The sequence below is a fragment of the Podarcis melisellensis genome (genome assembly GCF_964234715.1).
Source record: "Podarcis melisellensis genome assembly, chromosome: 11".
NCBI classification, from domain to species: Eukaryota; Metazoa; Chordata; class Lepidosauria; order Squamata; family Lacertidae; genus Podarcis; species Podarcis melisellensis.
In genome coordinates, this window is record NC_138543.1 from 36437169 (window position 1) to 36457342 (window position 20174).

Below are 20174 nucleotides of genomic sequence, written 5' to 3' on the forward strand. Positions count from 1 at the left end.
GGGGGAAAAAATCACAATTGGCATGGCTCATTTTATCTTTCAGTTATATGATTTGATACATCCTAAAACTGTATTTTTAAATTAATAAAATCTATATGATCTATAATGAAACACAGTGTACTACTGAAAAGGCTAAACTTGCTGTTGTTCTTTTCTATTTTACGGTTTGCTGCATGCATTCATTCATTCATTCTTCACTTTTATTCATGCCATTATGACTAAATGGCAAGGTCTGAAAAGCATCACTTTCCCCCACTCACCCCAACAACCAGCTATTACACTCTGCACCAAGAGTGGGAAACTGTAGTGTTCTAGATGTTGTTGGACTACAATTCTCATCATGCCTGACCATTGGCCATGCTGATTGGGGACCTTGATGGCAGTTGGAGTCCAACAACACCTGGAAGGCCATAGGTTTCCCATGCCTGTTCTACACCCCCCAAAACATACTTTCTCATTTTTTTGAGTTAGTGACACATCATATTCTAAAAATAAATCCCCCAGTAGTAATCATATAACATCTTCCAAACAAAACATTAAAGTATTTCATTTTTTTTAATTGCTAGAAATAAAACCGAAGAAAACTCTACATTCAATGTATCAGCTGAAGCTAAAATATATATATTAACCTTCCCCAGCCTGGTGCCTTCCAGATAGTTAAGCCTACAGTTTCCTTCAGCCTCAACCAACAGGGCCAATTATCAGAGATGATGAGAGTTATAGGAGACCAGGCTAGGCAAGGCTGGCATAGCCTGAACTATATAGGATAGATTTATGTCCTGATATGAATACTACAACAGTATACTAACAAGCGAAGCAGAGACCTTTATATTGCCATTGGTGTAAATGCACATATAATTCCTGATCCAAACTAAACTTACTAGTTTCTGGTGGTTTGCTTGAAAGAGATGAAAAGGTGAGATACATGACATAGCAGCTGATAATGCCTGATTGCAGCAAGCCAGAATGTGGCTGACCTAAAGTTAAAAAAAAGGAATATTATTAATAATAATTGTTTTAATACATTTTTGAAAAGCTTTTAGAGAATGGAAATGTATCTTTTCTTTTTTAACAAAAGCTTTGGATCTAACCCACTAATTCCTACTGCGATTTTTATTTTATTTTTAGAATTAGATTTTTCCAAAAGTGGCAAGTAAAAGACACAATACAATTTGCTCTCATAGCTGGTCTGTCAAAAGGGAAGGGGGATTCAGAGTTACCCTAACGCATTTACATCTCTGAATGTTTTCTGTCACCAAAGGCTTGATATTAAAGACTCAAATGGATAAGCAAGTCTTAGAAGACATAAATGGCCAAGAGGAGCATTGAACTTAAAACCTCTGTGAAACTATGACTAACTTAAGTCTCACCGATTTCGATGAGTCTATTATAAGCATGACTAATTAAGTAATTCTAAGCACAGGAAGCTGGCAAAATTTATCCTGGCTTAAATTAAGATGGCGTAAGTTATCCCTATTCCAAATTTTGTTCAGAAGCAGAGCTGAGGCAGCCTAAGTCTGGTAAAAGGAAAACAAACCTTTAAAATTGAGTTTGATTTACACCAACCTTTTTGGTGCTCTAGGTTCTGCTGACAGAGGTTGGCTTAAGTCTCTCCTTGCCTCACCCCAAGAATGAACTTTTCTGGGGATTTTACACCAGCATAGATTCTGCCGACTGAGTCAGATTAGCTCCAGTTCAGCTGCGTTGAGAGAGCTACACCATCCCTCCAAGATCTGCCTACTCTAAGCTTGCACATCCTAGTGGATCTTGGGTTTGGATCGTGCTGTTAGTCTGGCTCCAACCCATAAGTAGTAATAATAATGCAAAGATTCCTCTAGAAGGCTGCCTATTCATTCCTCTAGTCCAGCATGGCAATGGTTCTCAGAAATATGCATTTAACAGCATCTGCTATCCGATCCTTTTTAACTGGAGATGCCAGGAATTGATCTACGGACCCTCTGCATGCCAAGGATGTGTTCTGCAACTAAGCTACAGTCCTTCCTCTCAATACATATGGCAAATTGATGCATGCAGGTAAGCCACAGCAGTGCTGTGACCTGATGGGGCTATACAGCAGGCTTATACAGATGGGCTGTCAGAATTGACAGTGGGTGCTGGCGGATTATTTTACACAACAGAAATTCAGCTGCTGGGTGACAAACAGACAAGTCCCAAAACGCAGGCAAAATTCTACTTCTAAATATATTGAGGTTCAGTTACGGCCAAGGAAATCAACAGTAGTTCCAGCTAAAGTAATACCAGACCAAAAGAGCTTGCTTACGGTTTTGGACACAAGGCGAGATGGCTATCATTGAAATAAGCAAGCACAAGCCGCCATTGACGCCAAGCAGGATCTTGTTAAAATTGCAGCCATCGGCACGTGTGTAAAAGACAGCCATCACAATCAGAGCTCCAACAGCGACGGAATACAAAATGAGAGTCACAAGAGCTAAGGAGCCATACCAGAGCTTATTGTGCCTTGTGCCAGATGTCCTGTTGGGGAAAGAAAAGGGCAGCATGTATTTAGCTGAGGGGAAAGCAAATGAATTCTATGGATTCATTGTCAAGAGGTATCCTCATGAGGATAGTTCATTATGGGGGAAAGTTGCTGTATTTATATTGTTTAATACAATGGACATTTCTAAAGAAGAACAAGCCGTGCCTTAATTATTTGAAGTGAGCATGGCCTACTGCATACATGATTCACAAACCGATATGGTCTATGCATGTTTGGAGGGATTATAATACAGTAAATTGTGACCAGCTATAGGATGAACCTTCAAGGCTAGAAAAGTCAGTGCTTGGTTCCATGAAAATGAATTTGGGTCCAGAGGAATGAAACAGAACAGGATCTATTGGGAAGCACAAAAACTACCATATCTTTCCGTGTATAAGATACCCCCATGTATAAGACGCAACCTCTTTTTTGGGACTCCAAATTGATAAAATGGGGGGAAATTGCCCAGAGTTGTTTTGGAGGGGAGGCGAAAATCATCCACCTGGAGGACCAACACACCCAATCGCACATCAATGAAGCAACCAATCGTCAGCATGTTCGCCAAAAGTACAAGGGCTGAGGACTCCTCAGAGAGGCAAACACTGCCCCCCCCCAGCATTTGAGTATAATGCAGAAATCTCAAGAGGTTTACATTTCTTTCTCTTCCAAAGTTCATGCATTTCTAACGTTTGTGGAATGAAAAAGAGTAATGAAGACACTGTTGCACCATGCATGTGAAAGTTTTCTGCAGCGATAAAAACTGTGATAGTCACTCAAAGAAACAGCTTGTAATAAATAGTAAGTGAAAGACCAAAACAAACAAACAAACAAAAAACCAAACCCCAGAGTCAGGAATAAAGGAAGCAGCATGGATAAGAAAGAAGCACTCTAAAAGATATAATATGAGAACGCCTGATACAAATGTGAAATTTGATCACAGCTGCTATTCAAGGCAATATAGAAACTCACACAAATGCATGTATGTGCAAGATACATACCAGTTCTTATTCCATTTGTGGGCAAATTCTACAAGCAGGATGAGTTGAATGAGGATAAAGAGGAACCCTCCTGCAGCACCTACATAACGCCATGCTGTAGTACAGTAAAGAGTTGCATTGTCAGTTTTGACTCAGATAAATGAATTATTTTATTCACTATACAGGTTCCTTTTTTTTTAAGCAATGAATTCATGGCAAAAATCGGAAAGAAACTGGTTCACAAAAAGTGCACTCCAAAATTGTATTTGGCAGATTTCTGGTGGTCCAATATTCTGTCAACTAGCCTAAGAATGGGAAAAGTGTGGTCTGATGTTGCTGGACTCCAGCTCCTACCAGTTTCAGGCAGCATGGCCAATTGCAAGAGATTATGGGAGTTGGAGTCCAGCAGCACCAGACACTCCCAGGCTCCCCGATCCATGTTCCAGCCCATTTTACATTTTCAACACTGCAATACGACTGCAATCACTACTTCATGAAGAGCAGAATGTACATCGTTTGGTTGGATAAAGCAGTATCAGATCTAAAATTCTGAGGATTTTAAAACATTTTGCAACTACCGTAATTCTCAAAACTGAGATTACAATGCGTCCGTTTAAAAACAATGTAACAAAGTAGGAAACAAGTACTGTTTTATTTTTATTTTTGATGTTACAACTGTTTTTATGTTGGATCTTTGTATACCGATTAAGGATTTTTAAACATTAAGTCATTTGGAAATGCGTTTTAAATAAATAAATATTACATTTTAAAAGTTTTATTTAAAAGACATATAAGCACAAAGGAGGATATAAATATTACTCAAAATAAGGCAACTCAACAGCAAAATATTTCTCTTGCAGAGCTACCCAGAATTAAAACTATATTGGGTAGCGCATACAAAACTGTATACTTAAGAACCTTTATTTAGACTTTCTATACTTAGAACCGAAAGAAAGTGAAGCATAAGATCCCCAAAGGGCCTTTATAAGACAACCCCAAACAGCAGTTTGTGGTTGAAACCAGATGTTTACCTCCAGATTCAAATTTAGATGGCTTTACTGTATTCCCACCAAAAGGGCAGATTCATAATTGTATTCACACTGTTCCTTAGCACTCCAAAAACACACACAGCATATTTTATAATGAAAGAGAAGGGCAAACCAACATTAACATTTTGTTCAATATATAAATTATATGTGGGGGACAATCTAATCGGCAACGGTTTTCTGTGCAAACCACATACAAAATCTCAGCAATGCAGCTTAGGTCCTCACATTTTAAAAAGTACTCAAATCAAAGAGCCAATTAAATTATAGGCACATACAGAAGCATGGAGTGGCTGCAAGATGGGGCTGTGTGTTACTCCATTGAGACTGCTCAGTGCAGCTAAGCTTCATTACAAGGCCTAGTAACATGTGCTCCACCAACATGACTGGTTTCTCTCCAGTTAGTGGACTGAAAAAGCAAGGAAGTGAATGGGAATGGAGCTGGAGACTTTGAAGTTGTCCTTCTTCATGTCTTGATTTTTCAAAAAGTGTCTCATTTTATGGACAATTAATTAGATATCCTGCAATTGCATGTGTGAGTGCTGACAGCCTAAACTAGTTAATAAAAGCACCTTCTTATCTCTAAAGCCTTGGGATATTCTACATGTAGCCTAAACTATCATGCATTTTTCTCCTCCTAGACCTAGAGGATTTGGAGACTGCCATCTGCCAGCATTTCTGACAAACAACAAATAATCTTAATTGATAAGAACTGCTGTTCAGACACAAGATCTTACAATAATGAAATGAAAGCTCTGCAAGAAATCTAATTTTGCACTACTAGACATCGTCAATTTGGAAACTAATTAAATTGTGGGAGACTTTAACTGAAATTGCTGCTGACTTTTAGCAGCGCTAGATCAAATGCAGTTTGGTTTAATTGTTCCACATGAAGAACAGAACAAATCACTGACTACTGCAAGCAATGTAGTCCAGCTGTACTAATATGCTTAGACTGAGCTAATCATATCAGGCTTGACATACCAACAAGGTCTTTCACATTCCATAGTGAGTCATTGCTCCTGCATTCATTGGGAGTTTTGCTGCTTGAAAATATGCACCTAACAAGTTGGGGGGGGGGGGACGACGGAAATAAACCATATTTTCAAACAGCAATAAAGTGATGAAAGGTTTTCTGCCTCATATAATAAACCACCCACCCACCCATTATGAATGAAGTGGATAAATGCTGTATTTGTGTAGCCCTGATGTATGGCACTTTAAGTTAAGGAGAGAAGGAGCATCCTGCAGCTGCAAGTGCTCAACAGGGTATTTTTCTGAAGGGGGGAGGGATAAGCAAAACTTATTTGCTATGTTAAACATGCAGTTTGCACTTGCAGTTTCTAGGGAGCTAGGGTAGCATGGCTGGGGTTAGAGGGAGGCTAACTGGGGTTAGAGGGAGGCTAACCTTAATGGGACGCGGGTGGCGCTGTGGGTAATACCTCAGTGCCTAGGACTTACCGATCGTATGTTCCTGCTTATCTCTTCCAAAAGTTGAGCAGGTGAGAAAACACAGCACCATGCTTCAGCTGTTTCTCCCTCTCCCTCAAAAGGGCTGTGACAGATGTCGTCCATAACCAATTTAGTATCTCTGGTTAAAGGTAAAGGGACCCCTGACCATTAGGTCCAGTCACGGATGACTCTGGGTTTGCGGCGCTCATCTCGCTTTACTGGCTGAGGGAGCCGGTGTACAGCTTCCGGGTCATGTGGCCAGCATGACTAAGCCACTTCTGGCAAACCAGAGCAGTGCACGGAAACACCGTTTACCTTCCCATCGGAGTGGTACCTATTTATCTACTTGCACTTTGATGTGCTTTCAAACTGTTAGGTTGGCAGGAGCAGGGACCGAGCAATGGGAGCTCACCCTGTTGCAGGGATTCGAATCACTGACCTTCTGATCGACAAGCCCTAGGCTCTGTGGTTTAACCCACAGCGCCACCTGCGTCCCTAGCATCTCTGGTTATCTGCTATCAATTGATACTCAATGGATCAGAGATATAGGACCAGTGCCTCCTAGAAGAAGCTCCCTAGACTCCAACCATCACCATCCCGAAACACTGGCCATGCTTGCTGGCGGTTATGGAAGCTGGAGTCCAGTAACATCAAGAAGGCCACAGGTTCACCATCCTTGTAATAGATGAAGGGAAAACACACACCATTCTTTTAAAGTTAGTACCTTTAAGAAAAGTATCCTGGTCAGGAATGAAAAAGGCTCCTGAGCACATCGCGGCCAAGACTAGAAGTTTAATGAACCAAAATCTGAAGAGGAAAAACAAACACAGAGAATTTAATTTACTTAAGCTGTGAAAATCAGACAACCCATTCTAGGTTCATTGTTTATTAACCTGTACAAAGAGGGGCGGAGGTAACTTAAGCAATATCACCTCTCCTTATAAATACAAGAAAATGAAAAAGAAATCGGCTGGTTTCTCACTTATTCTTGTGTTTCTTCTGCTACGCTCCCCAGTTCAAAGGATTTAAGAGGAGCCCTACTGGATCAGGCCAATGGCTCACTGGCCCAGCATCCTGTTCTCACAGTGGCCAGCCAAATATGGGAAGCCCCATACCAGGACTGAATGAAAGAACACTCTACTAACTTGTGCTTCCCAGCAACTGGTATTCAGAGACATATTAGTCTGACAGTGGAAGATGGAACATAGCTATTGCGGCTGTGTCTGAAGAGAGAACATATAGGAGCTCCATCAAGTTGGGATTTAGAAAGAGACAGTGCAAACAGTGTACTCCCTATTAACTGTGTGGCTGCTATTTTTTGCAATGTACCATAGGATCTGAAATAAGCACAAACAAACCAAAAGACACCACAGCTATTGCACTGTAAAAGGGGGCACACAATTGCACAGGAAAGCAAAATAAAATAAGGAAAGAGTCCTCATCACTATGAACACTGTCATTCAGACTTGACTATGCATCCTGAATGAGACACACCTTGTGTGCACTTTAAACATCTTTAGGTTTGTTCTTTTTTTTAAATGCTTTAAGAATGGTGCATGTGTGAGCTAATGAAAATGAAAGGAAGTCAGCAAAGAAATCCATGCAAACATAGGAGGAGGAGAGGTGGGTATATATAGCACTGGAAAAGGAACTTCTGCTAGTATTGTTTATTCAGTGCTATGAATATGCTCAGGGTTTCTTTAAGAAATGGCAAAGCCGCAAAGAGCTTTCAGCAGTAGAGGAGAAGCAGCTGGGTAAAGTGCAAAGCACATAAAACCTTTGTAACCATCTTCCTGCTTTGCTCTGCTCCCCCTGAAGGAAGAGGAGATACTGGGCCATCCAGGGAGATACTGGACCCACCCACTCCTGACTTGTAATAGCTGGCCTTGACACCAGACTTCTGGGTGGGGAGGTTAAATGGGGGAAATGTTGGCTCGACGTGAATGATTTTTTGACTAGGGGGAGGTTGAGATTAGCCCATTCAGCCCAGACACTGAGGTCCAGCTCCGAGGGCCTTCTGGCTGTTCTCTCATTACGAGAACTGAGGTTGCAGGGAACCAGGCAGAGGGCCTTCTCATTAGTAAAGCCCACCTTGTGGAATGCCCTCCCATCAGATGTCAAGGAAAGAAAAAAGTATCTGACTTTTAGAAGACATCTGAAGGCAGCCCTGTTTAGGGAAGTTTGATGTTTTATAATGTTTTTAATATTCTGTTAGGAGTCACCCAGAGTGGCTGGGAAAACCCAGCCAGATGGGTGGGGTATTAAATAACAACAACAACAACAACAATCTAAATTAGTGGGTAAGATTATTTCTTTGCTTATTAACTGCATATCATTAAGCCATATAAATAGTAGCATATCACTGGTATATTTATTTCCCCATGGATGTTATGTTATATGAAATATTATAGTATTATATTATTCCCACCCCACCCCTTTCTCCCTGTGGTATTATATATTGCATGTAAGTTGCTTGGAGACCTTTGAGTGACAAGCAATTAATAAGTTTAATAAATAAAATAAAATAATAATAAACACGGATGGTAAAAAAGCACCAAGCACTACATATTTAGATTGTGAAGAAATCCAGCAGCTTAGAATAGTGAGTGTTTAAATTAGTGCAAAACAAAAAAGACAACCATTTGGCTTACCCATTGTGCATGTATGCACGGCAACTTTTGCTATTGTTGATTTTGATGGTGAGTAAGAAGAAGATGAAGAAGAAGCAGGCCATTCCGAAGCTCACTCGATAAACTGCAGAATACCCCACCAGCTTCTCACATGAGTCACCTGCCTGAATATGTTGGCATAGTGTGCCGTAAAAGGGAATCTGAAACAGAACAGTAAAACAAATTTAGATATACGTGGTATGAAAACAACAACACCCAGTTCAAGAGACTTTCAGTTCATTAGGCGATGCGACCAGAGTTGCCAACCCAGAGTTCTGCTTAAATTTACCTTCAGACATTTGCCAGAGGATCAGAATTTCAAACAAAACTCCAATCTGTGCATTATAGCGGTGATATGAGATGTTTTGGGAGGGAAATATTGAGATATGCCAATTCTTTATTTAGAAATTAAGTTACATGTTCTTTTGTGGAATAATTGTATTTTCCAAAAAAGGTATTCATTAACAGCATGCCAGAAAGATTGGCCATGATCACTTGTAACACTAAACTATGTTTTAGTGCTACATGGATGATCCTGAACAAATCAAGGTAGGACACCTGTGACCTTTCAGATATTGCTAGATTCAGCTCCTGTCATCTCTCACCATTCTTCATGCTGGTTTAGGCTGATGGAATTCAGTGGCATTTGGAGGGTCACAGGCTGCTCACTCGTAATTTAGTGTTGTTTAGTTTATTTGTTTGAAACATTTCTGTATCGCCTTTCATTGATAATACCAAGAGAGCTCACAACAATATACAGTAGTAAGAATAAAATATTTTTAAAAATTATTTTACAACAGAGAAATATCCCCACCCAAAAAACCCCAACAACTCCCAACAGTATGAAATGCTTAATAGTTACAAAACTGTTACAGAAATAAAATACCAGAAAGGTGGGGAAAATTCCAGCTCTCGTTTACTCAATATTTGCTTTTGTGGCCGTGCTTTCGCTCATGGAAAAAGAACAGCCAGCTACGCATTCTGGTCTCAAGCTCACCACACGAATGTGGAGTTGTGCTCAGAAAACACATCTTACAAAGCAAGCTTCTGATCTGAAACTCTATACTTCAGCTGTGTCCTCCATGAAGACTGGTTCCCACCCCTTCACAACCAAGGCAGCCTGAAAATAGAAGCACTGGTATACAAATACAAGCATTTACAATAAAATAAAGGCCTCTCTATATCCTCATGCGTGTGGACTAACTGAACTTTTTATCACAGCTGAACAGAACACCATTAACACTCCCTTTTCCCTCTTATGAACAGAGCCAACTCTCCAAGAACCTCTTCCAAGGCTAAACCCAGCTTGCAGAGTTGGAAGAAAACAACGTATAGGAAAATATTTTCACTTAAACGGTTTCTGGATAAGGAAAATATGCAAGATGTAGACTATGCCTGGTAGGAACAAAATATAATTATTCTGAGATATAGGAAATACTTCCATTTGCTTATGCCAATAGCTCCAAACCTTGGCCATGACCCAAAGAGCCATAAAACAAGCTCTGAATTCAGAACCACGTGTAATATGTAGGCTCATTCAGACTTGCTTTTGTGCCACATTTCTAGACACAGGTCCAGACTTTATCATTCCCTGTTGGAGTGTACTTTCCTTGTGCCCCAACACTTTCCTCATGAAAACCCACTCTTTACTGCTGAATCAGAGCAAATGGGAATGCACAGAAAACCCAAATTGCCATTTGTTATGATTCAGAGTTAAAGAGCAGGTTTTTCTGGGGAAAATGGCGGCCGGAGTAGGGAAGGGCAGAGCTATTGGACACAGACCAGGAAAGCATGGACCTCTGCCTATAAAGCAAGGGGCAAAAGCTAAGTGCGGCTGAGACCTTTGTGTGTCTGACCAGGACTAGAGAGTGCCAGGTTCAAATCTCCACTCAGTTGTAGGGCTAGCAAAGCCACAAAATTTGGAATCTGGGCTTTGTATAAAAAACTTAAAGGTAAAGGCACCCCTGACCATTAGGTCCAGTCATGGATGACTCTGGGGTTGCGGCGCTCATCTCGCTTTATTGGCCGAGGGAGCCGGCGTACAGCTTCCGGGTCATGTGGCCAGCATGACTAAGCCGCTTCTGGCGAACCAGAGAAGCACACGGAAACGCCGTTTACCTTCCCACCGAAGCAGTACCTATTGATCTACTTGCACTTTGACGTGCTTTCGAATTGCTAGGTTGGCAGGAGCAGGGACCGAGCAACGGGAGCTCACCCCGTCGCGGGGATTCGAACTGCCGACCTTCTGATCGGCAAGTCCTAGGCTCTGTGGTTTAACCCACAGCACCACCCACGTCCCAACTTAAAGGGCACAAAACCTAGAAATCATGTATCACCATCAAATGACTGCTTTGACTGATGAAAGTCTAAGGCCACTTCCACTAAGGGGTGAATTAAAGCAATTACAAAACTGAGGATGGAAGTCTATAAAAAGAAGGCAGTTTGGCAACTAAAGAATGAAGTCTTTTGGCCAACATTATCCTGGCCAACATTATCAGTCCTTTGCTAAATTGCTGAGGAAGCATGTTACTCCACACTGTTTTGTTAAGGTCTGGAAACATTTAATAAACATTTTCCAGAACATCAGTCTTGAAACAGCAAACACTTTCATTTATAAAAATCAGACCAGAATACTGTAGCTGCCCTAGCCTGGTGTTTTCCGTACCAATATGTAGTGATGAACACTACTACTAAAGATTTTCCAGAAGAAGAACTGCTTATGCCAGGGGTGGCCAACTTTTTTTGATCCAAGGACTGCACAAATCCTGGGACTAAATGCCAGCAACGGGTTTGACTACCTCTCCCTCTCTTCCCACCGAAGAACAGGAGGTGGGGGAGGGGAGAGAGACTCTCCTAATCTGTGAAGAACAGCTAAAGAGGGGTAATTATTGCCTTCTCTCTGATCATATGATCAATATGACTGGGGAGAGAGCGACTTATATCGCCATCGGGATGCTGAGCTCCACTGACTTCAGCGCTGTGTCTGCTTTTATTTTTCTTAATAACTTTTTGCCATGAATAGTGGGTTCTTTTGTGGGAAGGGGGCAGAAAAAAATTTCTTATGGTGGCTAGATCAAGACCCCAAACTACAGGTTAGCCAAGTCTGGAGACTGCAGAAAACTAAGCAAACAAAATCAAGTCAGAAGGAGGCATGAAGAATCAAAGGGAGCTGTCACAACTACTCATTACTCCTTGCTGAAGGCCAGCCCCCCAATCCTGATCAAGTGGCAATGCCACTGAAAGGCAGATTCTGTGGTGTACTTCTTGTTCTCTCTGCTTCGCAAACACACCTGCAAATAGGGTTGCTTATGCAATCAGGTCACTTTTGTCCCAGCTCTGTACAGAACAATGGCAGCAGTACAGTATTTGTTTCTTCTACAGTGGTACCTTGGGTTAAGAACTTAATTTGTTCCAGAAGTCTGTTCTTAACCTGAAACAGTTCTTAACCTGAGGCGCACTTTTGCTAATGGGGCCTCCTGCTGCCGCTGCGCTGTTGGCGCGCGATTTCTGCTCTTATCCTCGAGCAAAGTTCTTAACCTGGAGCAACACTTCCTGGTTAGCGGAGTTTGTAGCCCGAAGCATCTGTAACCCAAGGTACCATTGTACAGGCAGCAAACATCAAAAGAAAATACCTCTGCAGAGTTTTCAGGCTTCTCTCTTCCCATCCCTACCTCACTGACATCTGCCATGCTTCTTACAATGATGCCTGAATTGTAATCAACTGCCTATCTGTGAGCCTTCCTTCCAGACAAGCATGAGGAAAACTGCAGTGCTGGTATTTGTATGAACTGTATTGTCTGCAGACTAGAGATTCAGCCCCATGGTTATGTCAATCCTTCATATGCAGGGTGCATGTGTCAGAGCTGTCTGTAACTGGCAATCATTATAATAATGCAATCATTTTCCAGCTGAATGAATGGGAACAGCAGTTGCATTAAAATCAGGATGGAGATGGAAAAAGGAGTGAGAAAACCAGAATTCAGTATTCCTCTCTGCAGAAGAGCAATTATTGCTTCTGGATCTGTTCTATTACACAATAAACTTGAGAGGCCCTTGAGTTTTCTACACGTTGCTGCAGAGCATTAGAGCACGAGAAAGAGGCTAAGAGTTCCAACAAAGGACCTGCTTGAGTCACTTGTGTTTTCTCTTTTAAATCTGCCAAACACTCAAGTTTCAAAGAGCCGTAATCTTTTGCCTTCATACAAACAATTACCCTTTGTACTGTCCCTTCATACTCCTCCTGGCTCTTCCTACTTCTCAGTTTTCAAAGCAAAACACAGGATGAAATCAACAGACAGTGAGCCTTTAACAGTCTTGGGACAGTAGTGGGATTTTTAAAAAAACAAAAAGACACTAAACATTTTAATGCTAATTTGGAACATAGATAATGCAAATGATAGTTTCTCCACCTAAACCTCTGTCAAGAGCCAAGTTTAATGTGCTTTTTACTGGAAATGACAGTCATTCCATTTAACAACCAATATCAGCACCTGCCCTCTCCTTCCTTAAAAAACCCAGTTACTTACATGTGCTTTCATTTCTTTTGCTACCGTCTCCGACATCATGATGCAACAGATGAGAGTCACCAAGATGAAGTAGAGTGCATACATAAAGCGGGTGCTAGTGGATTGCTTTATCTTTGGGCAGCATTTGCAGCAGAGTGAACACGGAGCAGTGCCACAACAGCAGGCCAACTAGAAGAAATCAATAATAATAAGAAAAGGTTAACATTGTTATAATTTTTACATCAGCGAACACAGCTCATTGATCACTTACTATAATCCAGAGAGATGTTTTTAATAGATGCACCAAGAGCTATGAAAGATTCCAATACTGCATATGGTGGAATGGGGGAGCAAACCTAATTGCTAGTGAAACTAGACTTTGAAACTCTCCCCCTCCACCCCACTTGATTAGAGATGGAAACAAGGTTTTCCTATCCTCTTTGTTTATCCATTTTTTCCACAGGGAAAGGTGTAACTGGCATCTCCAAGTTCTAAACACATAGGCCAAACTATGCATTACGATGTTACCGATTTGGTACCTATAGCAGCAAGGGGTGGCCTTGAGGTCCCACACACAACTTGGGTTCAAATTATCTGAAGGACCATTTGACCATACTCCAACCTTGATCACATAGAACTTCTCTGGTGGGGCACTTCTGGTGGTTTGGTTAGCCTTCATTTTCACTAGGGATGGAGCCTAGGTGGCAGGTCCTGCCCTGTGGAACTCCCTATCTGTAGAAGTTTGGCAGGAATCATCCCTGCCTTCTTTCAGATGTCTTCTGAAAACTGTACTGTTTAGATGAGCCTCCACAATATGTTGCTTTTTAACCAACCAGTATCTACTGATGTTTTATGGGTCTTTATATACTATTGTTGTTCTTTTAAAAAACTGACAGCCGCCTTGATATAATTTATGAAAGTTTAGCTAAATAAATGAATAAACCTTCCAATCATGGTATTATTATTGCCCTGCTTGGTCATGAGATAGTGAAGGTGGTTAGCCCCCTTGGTCATGGCATGGCGATGGTGGTTAACCTTTCTCCTAAAAAGCAACTGAACTGAAAGAAGTTGAAAGAGTGACACTCTTTCTCACTTCCTCTTTCAGCTTTATGTGCTTTTCAGGGCTCTGTTTAGTTCTACTTGATCCAGCTTTGAACCACATTCGTCAAAAAAGCAGCAAAGTGTGTCCATGCAGGCACTTTCTCTTTCTGCCTCTATATATGTGAGAAACCCAAGAAAAGGGAGCAAGAAGTAGACAGCTCAGTCAGCAGAGCATGAGACTCTTAATCTCAGGATCGTGGGTTGGAACCCCACCTTGAGCAAAAGATTTCTCCATTGCAGGGGGTTGGACTAGATGACCATCTTGGTCCCTTCCAACTCTACGATTCTATGATTCTAAGTGACCAAATGGGATGTTATCCACGTCGCCGGCTCAAAAATTCAAAATGTACCACTGGCCTTAAAAACTTGACAACTCCTGCTATATTAATTCAATATATTACATATTAATGTAATGACTACCAACCATGTTGTGGATGTCTCAAAATAAGTGAGGTTTTCTTTTCGGGGGTGTGTGAGAGGAGAGACTAATTTGCACTGCAGTGCTCAAGAAAAAAAAAAAGTTTAATTCTTTACAATCTTGGTAAAAATCAAGTGTGTTTTCCCCAGTGTTAATGGCCACATTGTGGGGTAGGATTGCAAATGTGGAGGTAAGGCTTAAACCTCCCCTTCCCATTCACGATTATGCTGATGTCAAATGCTGCCTACATATGCAAGGAATTAAATTTTGTAAAACCTACAGTGAGATTGCTAATTGTACCATTAATGTAACATGTAGGTTACATCTGCCCCTATCTTTTGTTAAAGCTTAAATCTCCTTGTCAGCCAAGATCTCACACATGCATCTTCTCAACCTCTCCATACCAAACTAAAGTTGCTCAGAGCCAAAATTAGCTGCTGCAGTGGTCCATCATGGCTGACCCTGGTGTTCACTGATCTTAGTAGTCCTTAGGATCTGGCAGAGCCAGAGTGACAAGAGTCAGAAATAAAAGTTCTGTAGGGAAATTATGCTTGGTGGTGGCAGGAAAATTTTGACAGGGGCACCTGATCAAATACATTCCAAATATTTTACAGATAGAATTATTTGTATAAGAAAAAATGGATTATGTTGTAGAAAGGCATATCACAAGCAAAACACAATCCATGTACGGTATTTAATACCAATTACTTCTGACAATGTTGAAAGCCAAGCCTTACAACTCAGACCCTTCCAGGCTTAAGAGTAAAGCTTTCCTCTATTTTTTTACTCAGACAAAAACTCCCACCAATTCTATTTGTTTCCACTGAGTAAACAGGAACCTAGAGGCTTGCCCTTAATTCATGCCATCCAAAAACACGCAAGAATCGACTGAATAGCCTTACTGAACCATTATTAATTTACTACACACTGTGAAGCTTTTGTGACAGACTGAATGGTGAAGAGTTAGATCATCTTAACAAAAGAGCTCTGTTTCACTTAATATGGGGAAAAAACACACCAAACCAAACAAGCATGGGACACAAGGAAATTCAGTGCTAGCTGGCATACTGTATAAATTCTGGCATTGAATAAGGTATGATAGGGAAATACAAAGTATTAGGGATGTCGCTCAGTCATCATTCTAGACAAACACATCCGAACATTAAAAGCTAATATAAGAATAAATTATCCCTTACACTTTCTATACATAATTATCTCTTTGGCATATTTCACTGCAGAGCTGTGTCCTGGGGGCATGTCCCCTATGTCATATGTTGATTGGCCCTTTCCATGTGGGTGGCAAATGGGTGTTATCAAAAAAGGTAGGAGACAATGTAAACTGGGCACTCACACAGAGGACCTATGTCACATGTGGCACTATCTATATCCTCAAAGGAAGAAGAGCGTGCCTTTGCCATTACCACACAAAAACTTTGTTGGCCTGGTAAATGAACTATGCCAGAAGAAGACTGGTTTAGATATCACAACTGTCACTTTAAATTGTTCTGCATCAGGGGTAGGAAACCCATGGTCCACCGGATTTTGTTGACCTTTGGCCACGCTGGTTGAGGCTGATAAAAATTGTGAGTTTGGCAAGTTCTTGAGAGCCACAGCCTTCCCATCCATGTTCAACATGGTGGCTCTCATGTAAAGATGTGCCACCACATTGGTTTGGCAAAGCTGTACTACACCACCCCAGATCTTACTTTAGCATATCATGCTCCTGTTGAGTTCAACATGCAAGAACAGCTTATCAGTCTGTGTAAAGCCAGGCAGTGAAACGGTCCCACAAGGCCTGTAAACAGCATTTGGTAGTCAAGATAACCCAGTGCTAATTGGTCCATGCTGCAAGATCTGCTTGCTTTGAGAGCTTGGCCTAGGGAGTTGCGAGCTACCTGTGCAACATGGATGCCTGCAACCAATTCCCTCATCTGACAAATGGATGGGAGGGAGTTGGGAACAGACCACAAAGGCAGGTGTGATTAACTACTAGACTATAGCTGGCAGACTACCATACATATGATGTTTCTGTGTAAGTAAAGCATGTAATGCTTGCCCAGGTATGGACAGTCATGATGCACTTGGTCATGGGGGGCCTGAGGTGCTTTGGCATCTGCAGTGAAACACCCCTCTGCTACCCCCGCCCCCAGTGATGAGAGTGCAAACTCCACAAGGAGTCTCCCCAATCAGGCAGGTAGATCCTTTCTGAATCCCCAAGCCCTCTCACTTGGCAGCAGGGCTTTTCATTGGCTACTCCCTTCAAGAGTGCAAAACCATGCCACACTGCCAGGAATGGGGAATCATCTCCTTGCCTGATGGCAAAGCTGGATGGTGGAATGCTTCCCCCTCTCACCAACTTGGCAGGAGGGGAGAAGCTCCACAGAGCTTTGCTGCTGGTCGCTCTCTGCCCCTAGTGGCTAGGGAGACCAGCAGCAAAGCTGGTTTGCAGAACTCGGGTGACGCTCCTTGGAGACTGCCGCCTGAAGCAGCCACCTCATCCAGCCTCACGGGAAGGGGTTGGCTCTGCGCTTGCTGTTTTCGGAGTCTGTCCCAAGTCATAACAAAGAGGATATCTGCATTGCATTATAAGTGAAGCTTTAGAACGGATCACTGGCACTTCGTTCATCCTCCTTTGGAATCCCTGCAGCTAGGTGCTTTGGGCCTCTGTAAAACATGTGCCGAAATCCACATCTGGACCTGTGGGGCAGATTACAATCAAACCATAATTCCTGCACTATGGAGGTTCTTCAAACTGCTATTGGTGGTCTGACATCCCCTGCTTTGTATACCATCTATCCTGTTGAAGAATTTTGGAGAACTGAGCAGTTTGCCACATTGCTGTGACTTTTTGGTTGATCCTAATAAAAGTATTACCCAGCAGTGGACTTGGGAAGCCCCCCACCTCTTTCCCTCTTATAGACCAATAGAAGCAATGAACATTCTCAGAAGGACAGTATCAAAGGGAACGCATACTGTATTCTGATTTGGCTTAGCTACTTTTTTTTTTAAGCAAGAAACAGCTTTATTCTATTCGGCTTTTTTGTGTAGAGCTCTCTTCTGAGGAGTATAAAGAAACACATTATGAAAAAAAGAAACTTTGCAGTAGAAGAGGTCACACCCAGTGGTTTCAGTGAACACAGCAACTGGAATTTTGCCTTAAGCCTTCTTATCAACAATTTCAACAGGTGGATATTTCTGTGTTTGCTGAAGTTGAATTCATCTCTCACCTACTTAAGAACTGACCGTCATCTCAGAATAACCGTATATGCTAACAGAAGAAAGGGGCTTTCAAGTAAATGGCACTGCAATTCCCTTCATTCCTTGGTTTATTAAATTGTAATCTTGCAGGCAGGTGCATTAACCCAACCTGCTTTTTTTAAAAATAATTAAAAATAAAAGTTGACTAAAGCTGCAGCACATTTCACACTATTGTCCTTACAAAAAAGATGTTGGTTACATGTTATAAATATATGGAAAGATAAAAAAGAAATATTTCCACCAATCAAATACCAAAAGAATATACAAATGTGGCAGCAAGCTATTAACAAAGTCTATGAGCCCTTCATTTTTCAGGAGGTGCTATCAGGTCCGTAAGGTTGCAAAAATAAGAATAAAAATAATGATCGGGATACAAGCAGGGAAAGCTATAAAGTAAACAACATTTCTCACATCTGGCAATCTAGAGTGAGAAAAGGCTGTCCCCTCCTTAAGATGTAAAGGAAGTTGCCCTACTACTTCCAAGCATTTAATAACTAGTTGAACCAGTTACATTTGGCCAGATACAGTACTTTCAAGTTATATTTATGTACTGCATCTATTATTTTTCAGATGAGAACCAACTCCCCTAAGTTTATTAGAATAATGCTAAGGTAAGGGCAAAAAAAGGGACACAGGTGGTGCTGTGGGTTAAACCACTGACCCTAGGACTTGCCGATCAGAAGGTCGGCGGTTCGAATCCCCGTGATGGGGTGAGCTCCTGTTGCTCGGTCCCAGCTCCTGCCAACCTAGAAGTTCGAAAGCACGTCAAAGTGCAAGTAGATAAATAGGTACCGCTCCGGCGGGAAGGTAAACGGCATTTCCGTGTGCTGCTCTGGTTTGCCAGAAGCAGCTTAGTCATGCTGGCCACATGACCCGGAAGCTGTACGCTGGCTCCCTCGGCCAATAAAGCGAGATGAGTGCCGCAACCCCAGAGTCGGCCACGACTGGACCTAATGGTCAGGGGTCCCTTTACCTTTAAGGACAAAATATAGCATGCTTTGCTAGTATCTTCCAATAAGCTTTTCTAAACCCTGTTCCACCCACAAAGAACCTTCTGGCTTGCTTCTCATCATATGAAGACTGCAGGAATAAGAGGGAAAGTGTAAGGAAAGAGAATACTACGGTATATAGAATATTTATGCAAATACGAAAGGAGTTGCAAGGTAACTATTTGATTACAACTGGAAGCCATTAAAGAAGAAAGCAATGCATTTTAGCTTTAAAGTCAGGCCTACTAACCAAGGTATTCCAGGAGAGAGAGAGAAAAGAAAAGAAAACTGTTGCATTTATATCCCAACCTTTCCTCCAAGATGCTCAAGGTGGGTTACATAGGTCTCCATATTATTCTCACAGCAACCCTGTGAGGTAGGCTAGGTTGAGAGTTGGTGACTGGCCCATAGTCCCCTAGTGAGCTGCATGGCTGAGTGGGGATTTGAACTCTAGTCTCCCAGGTCCTATTCTGACACTCTCCCACTATATTACTGGCTTTCTGCTCACATCTGAAGAAATCTATCTGAGCTCCATGGAGAAAGGGTGGATACAAATGCAATAGCAGCAACAAATTCATGTACAGTAAGTCTACAACATACATAGGGGTTATGTTTCTGGGGATAGTGCCTAAAGCCAAAACTGTGTATAGTCAAAACACATTGGGTGCTATAGTGAGTGGGATTACTAAAGCCTCCCCCCCATTTGCCTTCCCCCCTTTTATTTTTATTTTTGCCAAGCACATAAAGTGGAATGCGCACAAATTTAATGTGTGTAAATTGCAGGCTTACTGTATTAAATACAGAAACATGAAAGAACTTCAAGTAAGTTACTGGCGTGCACTTTTTAAGCATACAGTTAAAATAGCTGGTTTGTGTTCACATAAGGATTTAAATGTAAAAACATCTCAATTGAAGGATTAAGATCCTCCCCCCTTTGCTCTCTCGCTTTCTTTTTAGTATTTGTTTCATAAAAGTTGAAGAAAAGCAGACAGCGAAACAGTAACAGTAAAAACTGGCACACTGATCCTAAACAGATTTGCTTGCAAGTCCCACTGACTTGCTTGCATTTGCTGCCTTAACCCCTCAGTACAATTCTGTAAGCAAAGGCTAACACTCCACAGCATCATACAATGCTTTTTACTGGAGCGCTCGCTGGGGTAATATTGATTGGCTGGTCCAGTCACAGCTGTGAAGTGTTCTCAGGGGAACAACAGCAGAGCATTTATCTCCTTTATCCCGACAATGCCAGATTTTAAAATAAG

General features: G+C 41.6%; 1 protein-coding gene across 2 annotated transcripts in view; it reads right to left on the reverse strand.

The window, feature by feature from the left end:
- SERINC5 (serine incorporator 5) overlaps window positions 1–20174 on the reverse strand; it is a 49753-nt gene that overhangs the window by 12559 nt on the left and 17020 nt on the right. For both annotated transcript variants that reach the window (XM_081929414.1, XM_081929413.1), the window contains exons 2-7: window positions 13168–13335; window positions 8624–8802; window positions 6697–6779; window positions 3496–3589; window positions 2282–2493; window positions 882–977 (exon numbers count right to left, since the gene is read on the reverse strand). In XM_081929414.1, coding sequence (XP_081785540.1) covers window positions 882–977; window positions 2282–2493; window positions 3496–3589; window positions 6697–6779; window positions 8624–8802; window positions 13168–13335 — 832 coding nt within the window. The remainder of the gene's footprint in view (window positions 1–881; window positions 978–2281; window positions 2494–3495; window positions 3590–6696; window positions 6780–8623; window positions 8803–13167; window positions 13336–20174) is intronic.